The sequence below is a fragment of the Xiphophorus couchianus genome, chromosome 11 (assembly GCF_001444195.1).
Source record: "Xiphophorus couchianus chromosome 11, X_couchianus-1.0, whole genome shotgun sequence".
Taxonomy (NCBI): domain Eukaryota; kingdom Metazoa; phylum Chordata; class Actinopteri; order Cyprinodontiformes; family Poeciliidae; genus Xiphophorus; species Xiphophorus couchianus.
This window is the reverse complement of record NC_040238.1, coordinates 4,341,138-4,359,565: the sequence shown is the minus strand read 5'-3', so window position 1 is coordinate 4,359,565 and position 18,428 is coordinate 4,341,138. Positions and strand designations below refer to the sequence as shown.

General features: G+C 37.3%; 1 protein-coding gene across 2 annotated transcripts in view; it reads right to left on the bottom strand.

Annotated features, from left to right (window-relative positions):
- pdlim4 (PDZ and LIM domain 4) overlaps positions 1-18,428 on the bottom strand; it is a 47,295-nt gene that overhangs the window by 21,718 nt on the left and 7,149 nt on the right. For both annotated transcript variants that reach the window (XM_028031411.1, XM_028031413.1), the window contains exons 2-3: positions 13,917-14,068; positions 2,793-2,874 (exon numbers count right to left, since the gene is read on the bottom strand). In XM_028031411.1, the coding sequence (XP_027887212.1) occupies positions 2,793-2,874; positions 13,917-14,068 (234 nt within the window). The remainder of the gene's footprint in view (positions 1-2,792; positions 2,875-13,916; positions 14,069-18,428) is intronic.

Sequence of the window (18,428 nt, the reverse complement as noted above, 5' to 3'; positions counted from 1 at the left end):
AGGAAACATCTCACACCTTCCATGTGTCACTTCCTGCTCAGTAGTGAATTCCCATAAGTCAGACTGGAATTTCCAACTATTTAAGAAATATTCCATCTGTTAATCTGGGACTGCAAGAATAAACGAGCCACCTTCAAATGCTGTTAGCTAACAAAATACTGTTACCCTTAGCATAAAACCAGATTTTTACAAGTGAATTATAAATACAAGTTTTGAATAGCAGACCTTTCTTTAAGTTACTGAAAATAAAAATTTTTAACTCAATTGTGATGCCCAGTTAATCTCTGTTGACTGTTTCTATAGCAGCTCATCACTGCATATAAAAATCAGAGCCAAAAATATCCCATGGCACAAAGTTTGAGTCAGCCTGTGTGAGCAAGGTCGCGATGTGTGTATCATTTCCACTGAGACTCAGGAACAATCAGCATTGTGATGCGTTCAAGCTGTTTCAAAAAACAGCCGGAAACAAAGAAAGAGAGAGCCGTGGTCTTTTAAGTGACCTTGGAGAGCGGATGTTTCCTCTGTCCACCTGAGCGTGACACTGAAGTGGCCCTGAGTTGCTGGTTTCAAGCTGTTCAGGTTCACTTTATAGAAGGAGACGCCAGAGAGCATTTTTAGAGTTTGCTGAGAGCGGAAGGACTGGATGAGATGATACAGAGATAGAGAAAAAGGAAACTGGGAGAGCAGGGAGGATTTGCTGCTCTCATGTTTCCACCAGTCACGCTCGTCTGTTTGTATAAACTGATGCTGATGGTCTGCCTCACTTTGGTCTGGGATTTGCTTTAGCTTTTGCATGTTAAACCAGGACCACAGATTGAACTGACTGAGGCAGGAAAGCTGAAAGGCCGTTGGTTTTACAGAAAAAGATTTGAACAATTTTCATTATCTTTGAAAAAAAGAAATAAAATGAACAGGACTACAGAATAGATTAAATCCAATTTCATTGAGACATTAAAATCAAATATCTTAAAGGATTATATGCTGTGTAATATTTGCTGCTCATAGCTTCACACTTTCCATAGAAATAGTATCTTGGGTCAGATGGAGTCTCACTGCAGTTGATACTCACACCTGATAACAATGTTCAAGATAAAAAGAGTTTTGCAAAAATTGAGTGAGTAAAATAAACTGTATCATCTCGTTTACAATATTTATTCATCCTGCATTAACAATGCTAAGCTCTGTCTGGTAACATCTGCAAAATGATGTGAAAGAATTAATGCATGCTTTGTAAATGTTTCTTTTAAAAATATGAATGACTGAAGTCACTATTGTGAGCTGTTTCACAGCTGTATTACTTATTGCTGAGAAAGTCACTGCTGGCTGGAAATGGTTGACTAGCATGATTTACGGTCACACAACACCTAATAGTTTGATCTAAAAATAATAAACTTTGGTGTGAAAGTTGTTTTTGACAGAAGTGGGTTAAAAGTGAGTTATTTTTAATATCAGTGAGCTGCCGTCCTTTTCTGACAAGGAACATACTTGATTTGGAGATTTTGGGAATCTCTGCAGCGAATGCAGCAAACCTGCTGTTTACAGTTAGGATTGCTAACTGTGCTAATTGCTAATGTAAGATGCTAGACAGCCTAGATATCAATCCCTTCATCGTGCTGTCTTTGTCATAACCTTCTGAAAGTTTGACCCACAGCATATATGGAGGCCCGATGACCTTTGCCTTATGTCTTCCCTCTCTCTCAACCTAATTTCCTGTCTGACAACTATAAAGGAAAGACCATGAGAGCAAATAAAACCTTAAAAAATCAATTAAACTAGGCATAACTTGTAAGCAAGTCGTTTGTTTTTATTCTCTGGTTTAGTAAGAAATACTAAAAATATCATAGCATGGTGTAGGAAAACTCCCCAGGAAAGCTGACAGTCACTGTTGAGAAATCAGATGATGTAGATAAGAAATAACCTTTAAAAATGATACTAAAAGTGAAAGTGAACATTTTTTAACAAAGAGCAATAATGCTAACCTTCTGTATATTTTGCTACAAATGCAGGTCAGGCTTAATTCTACCACAACAAAGTCCTTGACAACTGAACATCTCTCACGTACACAATACTCTCATTGTCTGTTTCCATCCTACAAACTCTTCACGCACAACATATGTGCACACATGCTTACACCCAACACACGTCTCATTCTCTATGTGCTCAGAAACAAGCGGCCGTGCCAAAACTTGGGGGAAAAAAATTGGAAAAAGCTCATCTGGTGGAGTTCATCATGCTGTGAATCTCCTTTTGGCAGCTGATCATTTGGAGAACAATCGACACACTATTTCAACACAGTTCCAGCGAACAGTGGGACACATTCTCCCATTTATTACTGAGTTAATGGCCATGTACATGCAGCTTGTAAATCGAGTTTTGCGCCTGTTTCCATAGATTCTGTTTGCTGTCAAAACAAACTGGAACCACTCAGCCACTAAGTTGTAAAGGTCACAGTTATGGCTGCGGACATGACTTACCTTCTCCTGTGGGAGATGCAAAGGGCTACAAAAGACACCATCACTGACAGCTGAGTTTAGAGCACAACTCAAATTAATCTTCACTAGATTAAAGATTTGGTGTTGTGCAGTAAAAATCAGTCACTTTTATGGTGCCATATATGTACCTCCCCTATTTAAATGTCTTTTCTAATGAATTCCAATCAACATGGTGTCACGTTATGATAAGTTTCCTACTAAGGCCTGATCATAGTGAAACTGAGAGATGAGTTGTGACTGCTTCCAAGTTTATGCAAATTTCATTCTGACAAAACACAATCCAGAGAAGACGGTGGTTACCTGTGCATCAGGCTCGGCGTACGGACTAATCTTTCCATCTTCGCTGACAGTTGGTGACCACACTCTCTCTCCAGATCCCGATCTGAAACACAATCCCCAGGAGACACGGTGTTAAATTCACCCTCTGCCAATGCACACTGTAGTGCTGAAGCATCTGAAAATTTCTGCTGAGATGAATGGATTTTTTTCTTTTTTTTTTCTGACAGTATTCCTTCTGTATTAAGTGTAATTTTTTCCAAGAGTGAATTACTAAAAACTAACACAGAAAAAGTGAAAGTAGACACCGTTCCTATTCGTTTTTCTGACATGACCGAGCCAGGAAAAAAAAACACACTTATCAACACAGTGTAATTGTTAGAAGTGTAAAAACAATGTTTGTTTTTTTTTAGAAATATTTAAGAAGTACATCAAGTTTGTGTAATCAACCCCCTGTACTCTTAAACCCATAAATAAAATCCACTGAAATACATTACAGTCATAAAATTCATTTGCTAAGTAGAATCAATCTTTGCACCTCTACTTACTCTTGGAAAAAGTATTGCACAATGACAGACATGTACAGATATGTCCGTCTACAGCCAGAAGGAGAGCATTAATCAGAAGCAAGATGGCCGCTCTGGAGGAGCTGCTCAAATCAACAGGACAGCCAGTAGTCATGAACTTCCCAATCTGGCAGCGTGACCACTGCAGTTAACCACAACCCACAGAATGGAAGCTGCTCAGGTCAAATAAAAAACACAATTTTTGCTACATGTGGGGAAACACACATGTAGGACTGCAGATATCCCAAAAGTAAAAGACGGTGGTGACAACATGTTTGTTGTGATCATGCTTTAATAGTTGTAGTTTTTCATAAAAACGTCAATAAAACTAAATTAATACATATCATTTTGTGGTTGCTGCATTACAAAATATGAAAAAGTACTGGTGTTATTAGTGGAAGGAACTCTCAGAGCAGTTGATTTGTACATTTGGCAGGTTTTACCGCTGGAAATGAGTATAATTACTTCTCATCATCCCTCCAGACACAGAGCAACATAGTAATGTAACACCCAACACTTCAATGAGAGTTATAGTTTGGATCACAGCCAGTTCTTACTACTATTGTACAGAAGTAGTGATAACTCTGTTACTGCTAAGATTGTTAGATTGTTCTTTTGTTTGTATGCATAATAATTAACTGCAGCTGAAAACACTTATGAAAAAGTACACAACATACTGAATGATTGCTAGGGAAAGATGGATTATTTATTGTACTTCTCAATGGGCCTACTGCGTACACATAAGCAGGTGTTCACATAATTCACCTCTTCCTTAAGAAAACATACAGAAAAATGCTTCAGTGAAACCAAAAATGTGTCACCTTTTCCAGATAAAACAATGTAATTCATTCAGAGCTCTCTTCAGTTCTGTTTCACTGTCAAGTTGTGTGTAAATGTCACAGAGAAGATTGAAGAGGGGTTCTTTAAGCAACATGAATCCAGATGAACCATAGTGTTGAATGTGAAGAAGGGAACATATGAAGCTTTCTTAAGGATAACACCAGGCCAATGTGCTAAAGAACAGCATATTTACCCCCAAAAAACACAAATGTGTGTCTGCATGCAGTTGCTGACCCCCACAGAGGGGTGAGGCTTTGTCGAACCAGATGAGATCATCGGGTTGCAAGCTGGCACAGCATTGCTCAGGCTGAGGCAATGCTCCAGATATGAGCCACGGAGGTGTTGCTATCAAGGATGCTCTTATGAGGCGCCGAGTGTCTGCTGGATGAGCAGCAGCTCCAGAACTGCGTAGGAAGAACGCTCCCGCCCTTACACTGAGACCTCCATGATTCAGAAGCAGAAAGTCATAATTCTTTCCCCAGTTTGTTTGGTTGCAGTGGTTACCACACAAGCAGTCTATTGAGATGTAAAAGTTCAAATTCAAGCCTGCTGGCTGGACCGGCATTTTTAAAGAGTGAAACAAAAACAGGCTAAAGTGGAAAGGATCACAGGATGACCAGTTCGAACCTCACATTGTTGGCTCCACCAAACCCAGAATTACTCTAAAGACACATGTTGTTTATCTTTTGAAATAAAAAAAATAAAAAGTCCAGCTGGAAGACAGCTGAACTCAATAAGTTAGTTTACTTCATCCGCTCAAATACAGACTCAGTCTTTTTTCTAAATGACAGCAAAATACATGTAGTACCAGGTCAATAAATAAATGTGTACTCAGTTACACACAATGAACTGTACAAATGGAAAATGTGATATTCATTTGTCAACAATTTGTACAACTAACACTATTCCAGCTGCATTTAAATTACACATCCTCTAGTTGGAGTATTTACAAAATGGCTTACTTGTTGCACCTAAATAAAATTTAGGTGTCAGAGTAAAGGGGAAAAATCTACATGAACTTCATAAGTTTCAGAAATTGTAAAAAACCAAACCCACCATACCACAATCACAGACAATAAAAAAATACAGAAAAAACAGCTGACAGCCAACTGTGCTCAAATAAGAATATTGTTGATCAATGATCATTCCAAGCTTCAACTACATTCATAGTTGTATTTGTCTCTGATCAAAAGCATTTAGGAGAAAAGTCCTTCTGTACTCTATAGGATACAATAGAAGCTGCTACTTTCTCAGCTGAAAGAATGTCAGTGTTCTCTGAAATACACCAGCTACATTTAAAAGCACAGTTTCAGACATTCCTCGACAAAAATCTGGTTGCGGTTGATGACGAGATCAAATTATCCAATGACTCCCCCAATGCTTTAAATGCTGAAATCATAACCACATAAAAGAGAGAAACGTGAGAGGACAGATGAGGCGAAGGGCAGCAGAGGCAGCGCCGCTGGCAGGGAGCAGACCTGTGAGTAAGCTGGTTCCTTTGGAGGTTTCTTTTTGTTTTGCCCCAGCAGGAGTCCGGTGCTCTTTTGCTCCCATGCAGTTTTCATGCTCAATTCCTCAGCTGTGACTCACAGGTCACAAAATCAGGGTGAGACATAAAGGGAAAATCCTCCACCAAGGGGAACTTTAACTCCATCTCTAATTTCTATGATTCTTTCCAAATCCTTAGAAGCTTCTCTTGTTTTAGTTTCAATCTGGAGATGATGAGATTTATTTTTAATATGTAGTAATACTTAATATGTTCTCCTCATTTAAAACCTTCTGATCCTGGATTTTTTGTTTAAACTCATGTTTATGTAACTCAAGTATTACGGCAACAGAAAACCCTTCTGATTATACAACCTTCCAAAAATTGTCTTACCTTCTTAACCCATTAAGTCACAACCATAACCTTTAAATTTATTTCAGTAAAATATAAAATAGACCAACGCAGAACAGAATTATTCCGGCATCAACAATGAACGATATCTTTCCATTTTTCATCATACTTTCCTGCTGACGCATGCCTGAAAAGGACTAAACAGGATCCAGGGTTTTCATTTTTTGTTTACAAAAAAAATCTTGTGTTCATCCCTATTTACTCTACTGTGTACCACTAATTAGTACACTGAGTTCCTCACATGTGTAATTTAATCTCAGAATAAAGACATCTGTTTTGTGGCTATGTTAGGTGGAAAATTAGCACTTTACATCACCATAAACACATTCCAACTACAGTGACGGCAACATGAGGTGGGGATACTTTTCTTTAGTAGGAGCAAGGAAGTTAAAATTCAAATAAAATACATTGAGGTGTATGGTTACAATGTAAAAATGTTTAAAGGGTATGGAGGTCCAAAGCACGGTTAGACGGAGACGCAGTAACATTCACTAAGTGAACCAGTTGACCTAATGCCTACTAGTAATTTGTAATACTTTACCAGCAAGTTTATATCCCTGTAAATAGTCAAAACAAAGATGAATGACATATTTTTAAACTATAATTACCCTGACTGGCATCATCTGCTCTCAATAAAAAAGAAGCAACTAGAATTTCATTTGTGTTGCTATATTTCTGTGTTAAACGGTTTCTAAATATTATGGACTTTGGTTTAGAAAGCGACTCTTTACTGCTTTCTTGTAAATGGAAGTTTTTAAAGTTTTGAAGACCAAAAACAAAATTTCCTTTAATCCAGCTCTGCAGAAGCCAAACCCCACTGTTTGCAACACTGAAAAATAATGCATGTGCAGGAAAGTGGGTTTGTGCCATTTGGTGCAAACTTTTGTTTAAACCTCCAAACCACCAAGTAGAATTTTAATGAGAACAGATGATTGTACATGTTTCACCATAACTACTTAGATGACATGAACAAGACAGTGTCACACGCAGTGCGGAAATGGTGGCTCATTTTTCATCGCATTAACTCACCACACACGACTCTTTCCAGAGACGTTGACCAGCGGTGGAAACATGCATCCCAACCACCATAATCTGTCTCTCATGCTCTTCAGACAAAAAGTTTTCTTCAACAAGCTCTGGCGGAATGACGAGGACTGCAATGAGGTGAAGGCACCACAAAAGAAACTTGAAATATATATAAAAAAATGAAGATAGAAAGAATTCAGTCGGATGGGATTTGGGTTTGGAGGGGGAAACAGCGGTAGAACATGTTAAAGTCACAAACAAGGAGGTTGTGGAGGACAAGGAGGGAGGATTAAAGTGAGGAGAGGTTTTCCTCTCCAGCTGGTTCAGATGAGTAAATGTCTGAGAATAGACAGAATACAAGTCTGTCCACAAAGCCACACTAAATTTAGGCATGACACGTGTGAAGAGAGATTCTTCTAGTTTTCCTTTGCAAAATGACAAGGTAGATTTAAAGACTGAGGCCATGAAGTAACAGAGAGAGACAGGCATGCGTCAGCAGGAAAGTATGATGAAAAATGGAAAGATATCGTTCATTGTTGATGCTGGAATAATTTTTTCATTCTCTTCCCTGTTTTTCCATTCTTTCAATCAAATTATCCTTGATTCTTCTTTTCCCTCAACAGATTTCTAAACATAACCCAACCAATAACCTGTTAAAAGACAAAGTTGAACTAAATTAAAGCTTAGTTCAACATTCCTACTCTAAAGTTAATGTTTAGAGTAGTTTCTGCAGATTCTCTTTAAATTGGGCAGACAGAAGAGGCTAATGACAGTAGCATTTTTTTATCAGGGTTGTAAAAATACATGCAGACCATGAGATTTTTGGAAAAGATACATAATTCTTAGGGTCATTGTTTCGCAAATCATAACTTATAATATCAGTATTGAATTCTATAAACTAATTCCTTGCTTTATTTCCAAATATTTCTAAAATACACTATGTCCTAAAAATTATTTGCCTCCTTCCAGTATACTGTTTTTTACTTTGTATTCCGAGAAGTGGTGTGACTCTTGAAATAAGACTGTTGACGACTCATGCAGGCCACAAATGAACCCAGAAAAATAAATAAAGACTAGTGTTCATATGTCAACAATAAAAATAGACAACGAGCATGAAAGTGTGATGGTCTGAGCTGCTTTGGTGACTTGCCATAATTGATGGATGTTCTTTTCCAGAAAATACTAAATGTTAATATTTGGCCCTCAGTTTGTGGCCTTAAAGTGAAGAGGTGTCACAAACAGCACAGCACCCCTGAATGGCTTAAGAAAAAATAAATGGTGAAGGTTCTGGAAAACCTAGTGTGTCAATATTTATTCTATTAAAATTAGTTTGATAACCTGAAAAGTTGAAGTGTGACCAAAAAAAGAGAGAAAAAAACAGAACAGCAGGACACTAAGAATACTGATGTTTGTTGTTATATCCATAATTACTGTAGACTCATTTTTATTTTCGGTTGCTATTTACTTACCTAATATAATTTATTTAAAAAATACTTTAACAGTATTTTAATTAAATGCTGTCCTGGAGCTTGGGTTCTATAGTCCCTGTAAGAAACTTTAAATCTAATTTTTCCATTTCTTTATTCTACTTTTTTTGTTTTGCAGACCAAAATATTTTCATGAAACTGTGTTGCATAATGTACCGTGAAAGCAAAACAAATACCATGCAGACTTTGATAGTACTTGAGACTTCCTGTTTTATATGGTTTGGGAAACTTAAAAAGTGTCCAAAGTAGACTCGACAAAGCAGTTAATCATGGCATATTATTTTTTTAAAGTATTTAAAAAACCAAATTAATAACTATAACTGCTATCACATCATCCATGTTGCCTCTTTATGTCTTAGCCTTCCTAAGTTTCCTGGGGCATCTAGGCAGAAACCTCACGATGCTGGACACTCTTAAGAAAGCCCCATAAAAGACATAAAAAAATGTGGGTTATGAAAGTTAAACATGTGAACCCATTACAAAGAAACATTCTTAAGTTACTCAAGACCTCAAGTTCAGCTGCACCCAGTGTACTGTAATTTTGGTTCCCAGCAGACGTGAAGACTCATATATTTTGTCGATGAGCTGCTGCACAAAATTACAGGTCTCCTATTTCTTGTGACTCTTTGCAGTATTTCATGACATGGTCTTTTAATAAGGGCTGAGAACTGCTTGTCCTTAAAATATTATTTTCTAGTGAGTCAGCATGTGCTCTTTCAGTCACTTCCATTTTATTTGACTTTGGAATCAATGGTTGCAGTTAAATACTCCTTACTTACTTCTGTGGCCCACAGTTGAAGACAATTTCCAACCCTTTAAGTCCCAAACATCACATCTATAAAATGGATAACTCCTTTGTTTTTTTTTTCCTTCATGATAAAGATACTTCCAGGATGAAAAATACCTCTAAGCCTCAGCAGAGTGAGGAATTGCTTGACATGGTTGATTTTTCACAACTCAGTAGGGACCTGGTGAGATCAGGTAGCAGAAGAAAACATGATGCCAACATTTGATTTTTACTGGTGAAGTAACTGTGTGCTACTAAAATATGAAGGTGTTTAACACTGACATCCTGTATGGTAAATGGTGGGTTAAGGTTAGGGTAAACTTTTATAACGAATTTATGTCAGATCATTATTTCTTGGTTAATGTCAAGTTGTCATAACGAAGACATTTTGAATAATGTCAACTTTGTATTAAAAGTGTCATGATTTACGAATGACACTTTATGGCTTTATGGCAACAGTCAAAATATTCATGAAGACTCACTCCTGTTCATGAGTTCAGGTGTTATGTCATGTTTATGATGATGTCATGACAGACTTATTCACAACCCGCCAAATAAAGTGTTTCTGAAAACTTTGACTCTGTTTCTGAAAACACTCAAACAGCCTTACCAAGGCTGTTTTGGCTTTGGGACCACCCAACACTGTTAGACTGAAAATATTAATAGTTATAATATTACATGATGCTTGTATAGAAAAGTTTTGATTGTGTATATTTGCTGAGGCATTATCTGAGTAATGAGGCAATACCTCGCTGCTGAATGAGATTAGTTTTCCTACACAAACGTTTTCCTACTCACTCTTCTTTCTTTCTATGTATTATGATTATGTGTCTACTCTGTCTGTCTGAGTTTCACTGTGTTGCCTTCTGAATTACATTTCCAGAAACAAAGTATTCAAACCATAATTTGAGCCAGGACGACCCTATGTGCCTTTATCTTTTGTCTCAGTGATTCATGGCTCCTTGGTGTTACTTCTGACCTGTTGTTCTTTCTCATAATTAAACTCTATAATGTGTTTTGACACTCCTGCTCTCTTAGTATTATCTTCAAGTATCTCTTCAAATGAATTTTAAAACATGTTTTTCCAATCATGTGCGTCTCTCTTTCTTTTCCTCCACTTTATCGGCTGTCCAATTAAGCAGCATGCACCAAGCCAAATGTGCATGCCTATCTTTCAGAGGTGGCTTATCCTTTTTCTGTCCAGCAGAACAGGGCAGTTCACTCTGTAATTATTTAACCAACATTGTGCAGAAAGGTCACATTCCAGAAGCTCTTCCTGTTCTACCTCTTGTTACATAGCCTAACATTTTGGAAGGAATATCAGGAGAAATGGTGAATACTATGGTTATATCTTTATTTAAACTCTTTTTTAGTCAAATTACTTAGACAAATACTTTGTTTTTTGCTGTAACATTTAAGGGTGAGGTTACTTGTATGTCTATATGGACAGGTTCTAAGCAAACCATGCTTCTCCAGTATAGGTATATGAGCATTGTTGACTTGTTTTTCAGTTGCCTGGAGTGATAAAATTACCAGATTTTGATGTTTAAGCAGTGAAATGTTGGTATGTTCGTTTTTCTTAGCAACTGTAAAGGAGCTTCTCTGGTCAATCTACTGACTTACTTCATGTATGCTTCAGTAAATTTACAATACCCATGTGAAAAACCACTTAATGCTCCACAGCTTCAGCCTGATATATGGCTGGAGTTTTCCCAAGTGAAGCAGTGGGGGTAGTCGCATTGTGCACTGCATACGATAGAAAAAGAAAATGGAAAAAATGTTTCTGACCATATAAATTTCTTCCCATCTGATTGCTCTCATGACTGTGTCAACTTTATATTTTGAGCTTTCTTTGGCAAACAGAGAAAAACTTTGTTCTCTGCGGCACTAAAAAGAGAGAGCCAGAGAACCAGCTTGGCAGATGTCACTCGTAACTAAGGCTGAAACCACATTATGTTCTTCATCTAAGACGACGACGTTCATAGGTTGCCAGAATCACTCCGCACTTTCCAGTACTCCAGCAGCCCAAGTAACCATCTGATAGAAATGTGGGAAGCAACTGACATTTCAGTTTTTCCTTGGTTGCAACCTTCCAACCACCTTCACCCCCTTCTGTCATTAACCGTTTAGACTGATGATTTTAATTCCAGAAAGATGTTGCCTCTGTCCTCCTCTAAAGTTCAAACCAGAGCGGCATGGTAACAACACCTCTTTTAATTATAAGGATCTGAATTAGGGTGTAATGAAAATCCTATCTAGTCTATTTAAAGGTGGAAACTGCAGTTAAAAACATCAATAGAGAAAGAAACATGACCGAATACACTGTGTCATAGTTTATGTAAGAAATTTGATTTGAAGAGTTTAAATCGTAAGTGCATATGTACATCAACAATTATTGTCTCTCCATTAAATACAGTTTGAAATAATTTTATTTAGATAAAGTTGTGCTTCAAATATATTAGTAAAGTTGATGTGATAAAATGTAACAACCCTCTTTTGCCGATAGGACAACACATTAGTCCTTCCCTTCAACATTTTAAGGGCTACACATCTCAGAAAGCCTTTGAAATAGAAACAGGTCCATACCAATAAGAATTAGCTTTTTTACTGTCAAACAACTACTTGTTATTGAAGTAGCAGTTTTAAGAGCTTTCTAACTGCATGTGTTATCCAAATAAACCTGGTATAAATGTTCCTATTTTGAAAAGATGGCTAAAGGAACATGTGTCCCGTCATATTTTTACCCCATGAAAATATGACGTTTACTAATCCAGATATGGATTAATAAATCCATATTTGCTAATATGGATTTACTAATCCATTTACTAATCCTAATTAGTAAATGGATTACTGATTAAAAGTTTGTAGATACTTGATAAAAGTAAAAAATAAATCACAATCTTTTTTTCCATTTCAGCAACAACTGGATGAGAGATAATGAGCATCAGTGACGTTATTTTATCCTCAGTGCTTGAATCTCCCTCCACCTGCACCGGGTCGATGGGAATCCTAGCACAGAGTTGGACTCCTGATTAACTTATCTAACCAATTCCTCTCAGCTGTAGATTAGCTAAAAATGTCATTTCACAAGAAGAGAACAATGAATAGAAATGCTAAGCTGCTTAGCATTAAGCTAAAACACAACTGTGTGGCGATCAGTAGCCTTTCAATAAGTATTTTAAATTCACCCTACGGGAAAATCATACAATGTTCAAAAAACCTGGAATTACATATCAGTTTCTCACAGGATGGTAAGAACAAAACCGAGGATTGTGTTTTTAAATTGTTTGTTTTGAATAAATGCTATGAGAAAGACTTCTTAAAAAATAAATAAATAAATAAAATAAAATAAATAAATAAAATAACACAGAATAGCATAAATGTACAACTTCTGCATTCAAGCAATCTGCTTGATGTCTGTAAGTATGCCACATGAACTGAAGGAATGAGGGCAGAGATCTTTTTCATCAGGTTTGATGAAAACCAAATCAGCACCAACATCTCACACCGACTGTCAAGCATGGTCAAGGTTCATGACTTGGGCTTGTATTGCAGACACAGAGTTCGAGTACCTCCGCTCATTATGTTGACCATAAACTGTTATTTATACTAAAATATTATTGAGTGGAATATGTGGAAATGTGTCTGAAAGCAGAAGCTTCACCCATGCTGGGTTATGCAACAGGCGATGATCCAAAACAAAGCTGAAATCTACCGCTGTTGGTGTAAGATATTTAAAAAACTGTGCATAAAGTAATAAGGCTAAGCAAACAAAAAATTCACCAAGACAAGATGACTTTATACCATATGGGAATTAGTTTTTCCCTATTCATAGCTTAGAATTACAGTTTTACTTTGTTTTTTTATCCAACCTGACATCACTAAATCCTAGCTTTAATGCTTCAACAGTTAGAAGAACCAAAGATCTTTAGCTTTAGCTCATTAGATAATAAAATGGAAAACATCACCTCTGAAATGTATTTGTAAAGGCCAGGAGTCTGACTCACTGCATGTAGAAGCCTCATTTAATCTGATAGTGCTCTATAGGCACACCAACCAGATCATTTTAAGCAGTTGTAAAGCCGTCATCTTTCACTGTGACTCAACTGTACCAGACCCAGACTCAACAGACTGAGCAGAAATAGAAACACCATCACCAGTTTCATAATTAAAATAACTCCCTGATCATTGGTAAAGGCAAGATTCTAGCAAAAATACTTCTGCAGCACCTTTTGCTTGAACATGTTGGTCATGTTACACTGACCATGCCTCACTAAAAATGCATCATTGCCCCCTTGGGCATCAAAATCAGACAAGACTTTGATGAGCTGGAGGTTCAGATTACTTGGCATTTTAAAAGTCACCAGATGACATCCCTTCCATGACACCTTCACAGGACTCCAAAAAAAACAGATTAATCTGAACTGCAGGCAGAATTCGCAAATCCAAGCTACAGAGATGCAACAGTCAGACTCTAAATTAGGTTCTAAAAAGGTTTCAAACATCGTTACATTTGGCAGAGCAGAGTGTTCAACAGTGTCATACCTGCTGATGATGAGTGTGAGCTCCTGAGTGCATGTTTTGATCTTGTTCTGAGCCTCCATATGAGTCATGAACTCTGTGCTGTCACCATTGATAGCCAAAATGGTGTCACCCGGACACAGGTCACCCTGGGCCGCCTTGCTGCCAGATGTTATCTAAAAACGTCAATGAACAGACAAATAAACATAAACAGGTTATTTAGGAACTGAAGACAAAAGAATAGTGCAGTTTAAAAAAAAGCAATTGCGATATCTTATCAGGAAATGGAAAATAACAGTGTTAGAAGTTGGCTTTAAATCCAGTAGGACAGTCAGTACTTTCAGCCTATCAAGCAAAATACATATTCATCGATGTTTAAGCACTTTTACAACCAGTGGTCTAAACTTTATCTGCATTATATGATGATTGTGCCCAAACAAGGTATTTTACATCAGTATATTGACCAACCACCTTAACTCCATAACATTCCACAATGCTTAAAGAAACTGTTTAGTTTGTGGTAATTTTTGAAAATAATTCTCAATAGTGATTAACTATGTTTACTCTTATCTGTTTTCAGATTTTGTCCTTTTGGCCTGGTTCTGCAAAAGATTAAACAACTGAGTTGTAGGCGTGTCTGACAGCACAGGTAAAATCCAACGCAGCTCTGTTTTTAGGGGCGTCATTTTGAGACAGTTTCATATTTTCATAAACAAACAACAAGGAAATTGTTAGGCATTTGTTTTAATCCATCTGTATATGGTTGGTATTTTGAAATTGAGTACAAAACCATGAAGATGAGCAATTTTATGATCAACCACAAAATTGCTTAAGGCTAAACCATCAGTGAATGCTCTTCAAGGTGACCCAGTAACCTTAACATATGCAGCTGATTTGAAAATATCTGTTCAGTGAGTTCTTTCTTATTGGCCTTTCTGTGGTCTTGCATATGACATATTTCCACATTCCTCTAGTTTAGAAGATTTTCTTTCAGCAGGTCATCAGAGCAGATTTTTCACTGCGAGCCCACATTCCTGAAACCTGCATATCTGAGGACATTTGAGGCTCACTGGGAGGCAGAGGGGTGAGAATGAGCGGACTAAAGGGAAGGGTCAGTGAACCAGTGTTTGTGTTTCACCTTCACATACACACAGTAACATATGAGATCAATTTGTATTATTACTAATACACTCACGCATTACTTATATTCCCAAGCCTGTCTGTGGCTGAAAGGAAAAAAAACCTGCTAATTATTTCCTCCATAATGAAATGGAACAAGTTATATCAGATGAATCTGAGCCAAACATTATTCTTATAGGAAGGAAAGAAAAACAATGACATGAGGTAAGGTGTTATTGTGTCTCCAGTCTTTTTCCATGTTCCAAATATTAGAAAATGACATGTTTCAATTAGTAATTTACCTAAAGTTAAATGTGAAATTCCTACAGTTTCACTGCTTGAAAAATGAATAATACCAATATCAGAGGGTCTGAAGTTTATTGAAAAATTATGCAGAGTTCCCTGCTCTACATAAACGGTTCCAACTGAGGTTTTCTCTGGTATAAATCAAAGCAGGACCAGCTTTCTTGAAGCTAAGCTAACTAAAGATCATCCATCTACCAAATGTAAATATTGACTTGTGTCTATTCAGAGTAACAACAGGCTGGTGCCTACCTCCTGCGGTCAGAGGGTGAGAGGCGGGTGCCATCTGTACAGGTCACCAGTTCAACACAATGCAAACACAAAGATTCAATGAGACAAACTGTCATTCATGCACACATTCACACCTGAGGTCGTCTTAGAATCCCTGATCAACTGTGAGAGAAAGAGTGTCTTCCACACAGAAATGGAAAAGCTAAGATTTAAGGTCAAGGCCTTGATGAAATAAAAAAAATGGTAAACTTCAAAGAAAATGTCAAATACAGGACAGAGAGAAATGAAGAATAACTGATTCACTTTTACAAGTTATGATACTTTGCTAATATGATGAAAGATTTGTTTTTTTGAAACTAAAAAGACCATGACATTCAACTGGTTAGTCGGTATACGAACATTGATTTTCATATACACAATAGCATAACCAAAACATGACTCCTCAAGAGTAATATTTTACAGGCTGCTGAACATTCCTGAAAATATTCACATCTTCGGCTCAATTTCCTAATTAACCAGGGGAAAGACGACCGTTATTCAAAACCTGTACAGCTCTGCTGCAATAAGGAGTGGTACAGGATGTGATTACAGTTAAAAACAATGGATTAATTAAATTTATTCACTTACTTTCTGTATCAGGAATAAACTGCTGAGAAAACACTTCTGACTGTCCTTTTACACTGCACAAAAACAATTTTTCTGCTTTGAGATTATCAATGTAGTTCACTTATGAGAGCAGATTATCAACATTTGAGGAATGTTTGCACAATAACGGCACAAAAAAAGTCATTGTTTAACTCAATTTATAGTAATTTGATCACAAAGTTAGTATTACTTTCAAAAAGGTTGGATACATTTAAACACAGAAAGCTGAAACCAGCTAATTGTCTCTGAGCTACACATATGTTTTCTAAATCAACTCCTTATGCTTTTGTTGGTTATCCATCTTTGTCACTTGGTGCAAGTTTTTGAGCTGAACCCATTGATCTCCATAGCAGAGCCCCCACTGCTTAACTCCACACCATCTCTAATGTTTTTATTCTGACAGCTGCTCTGAGACATGTTGCTTCTGGATCAGTAAAAACCTGACTTTGAAAAACAGATATAGTAATTTAATCCAGTGTAAATAATACGTAAAGAGCTGCAGTAATAAGCAGAAGTCAGGAAGAAAAGGATTTGGCTCGCAGTTGTGGAAAAGACATACAAGTTCACGCTCCATGAAGCACTAATAGCTGGACTGTGTGGTTCCGATGAGGATTGTGAATTTGCAGCCTGCGACCGCATCGATGTCACTAACTCAGTTCCGGTAAACACAGAGGGCAGTGGGGGGAGATTGCATAAATTTGTATACGCAAGAGCAATTCTGGGAAAACTGCACTTGCAGAAATTTGGCATAAACAACTGCATGACTATAAACTTGTTAATTAAAGATTGAGTCTTTGCAAAAGGCGTATGCACAAACGTCTCAGGGTGGGAAATGTGACGGGGTTTTTTTTGTTTGTAGAGCGTTGGCTGACGAGACGCTAACCTGAGGTTAGCGTTGGAGGGCTAAGTTTACCTTGCTCCATCATCATGGCCTCCCAAGAAAGAATTCCCTTTAAACATTTGTGTGAGCGTTGGATCTGGGCCAGGATTGTGCCACAGCGGAACAAAGCTCATTCAGCCACAAAACACACACACACACGCCCACGCCCGCACACACACAGTGGGTTATATCACTTTAGGCTGAGACCCTGAACAGCACAGCATGATTCACAGACACACACGCACACACACACACACACACACAAAGGCATGCCAAATACCACAATAGTATAGCAAAAATAGACAATAAAGGACAAACATGTCTGCCCAAAGAGCCCTAAAGGTAATGTAACCATTCAGTTCTTACAAAATTGAAGTTTGCCATGTGTACACTTTTCATTCTATGTAAAGTAATTACATATGTCTAACCGGTGTCAATTACAAGTTGTTTTCTCTCAAATGTTTGTTGTGGGTTTTTTCTGGTAACTAGAGTAAATGAACAAATCCCTTGTTAATTTACTAAGAACAAAAAGCTGTTTGAACCAACTTGGTTTGAATAACCTGGCCCTATGTGAAAAGTTACTGCCCACTCTTCTTAAATTATTAGTTAACAAGAATATACTCATTTTTCTTAAGTGAATTTCACTTGCTACACCCAGGAAGATTATTTCCAGGACTATAGAGTCAAGAATCCCTTAGATAGAATGTGTGTGACATCTTGAAGTAGACTCAAGCATCTAAAAACAAAACAAAAACAACACTATGGACTATTCTGTGACAGCCACAAATGAAGCAAACATGGAAAGTTAATGAACCGTCACAGGACAAGCCAGTCTACCAAAATTACTTCAAGAGTACATCAAAGACTTGTGAAGGAGGTCCTAAAAGAACCCAAACTATATCAAAGCACCGGTTTCACTTGTCTCAGTTGGGTCAGTGATTCAATAAAGAGACAGAGCTAAAATCGTATCCATGGGAGAGTTGGACAGCCAAAACAATGACTGGGAAAAAGAACAAAATCTCAGACTCACATTTGCCAAAAAACATCCTGATAAATCCCAAGACTTTTTGAAAAATATTCTGAGAACCGATGAGACAAAAGTGGAACTTTTTGGAGGGTTTACATCTTGGAAGGTAAAATCTGGCATAAAACTAACAGAGCTTTTCAATATGGCTTTATATTTACAGTCAACATTGTGGTGAAGAGATAGTATTTCTCTGTTTTGTTGTTTCAGGAGAAGGACGACTTGCTGTGATTGATGGACCCACAAAGTCTGTTCTGTAACACATTATCTTGAAGGAACGTGTCTAGCCATCACTCAATAACTTCAGGTTTGCAGGAGGACAATTATCCAAAGA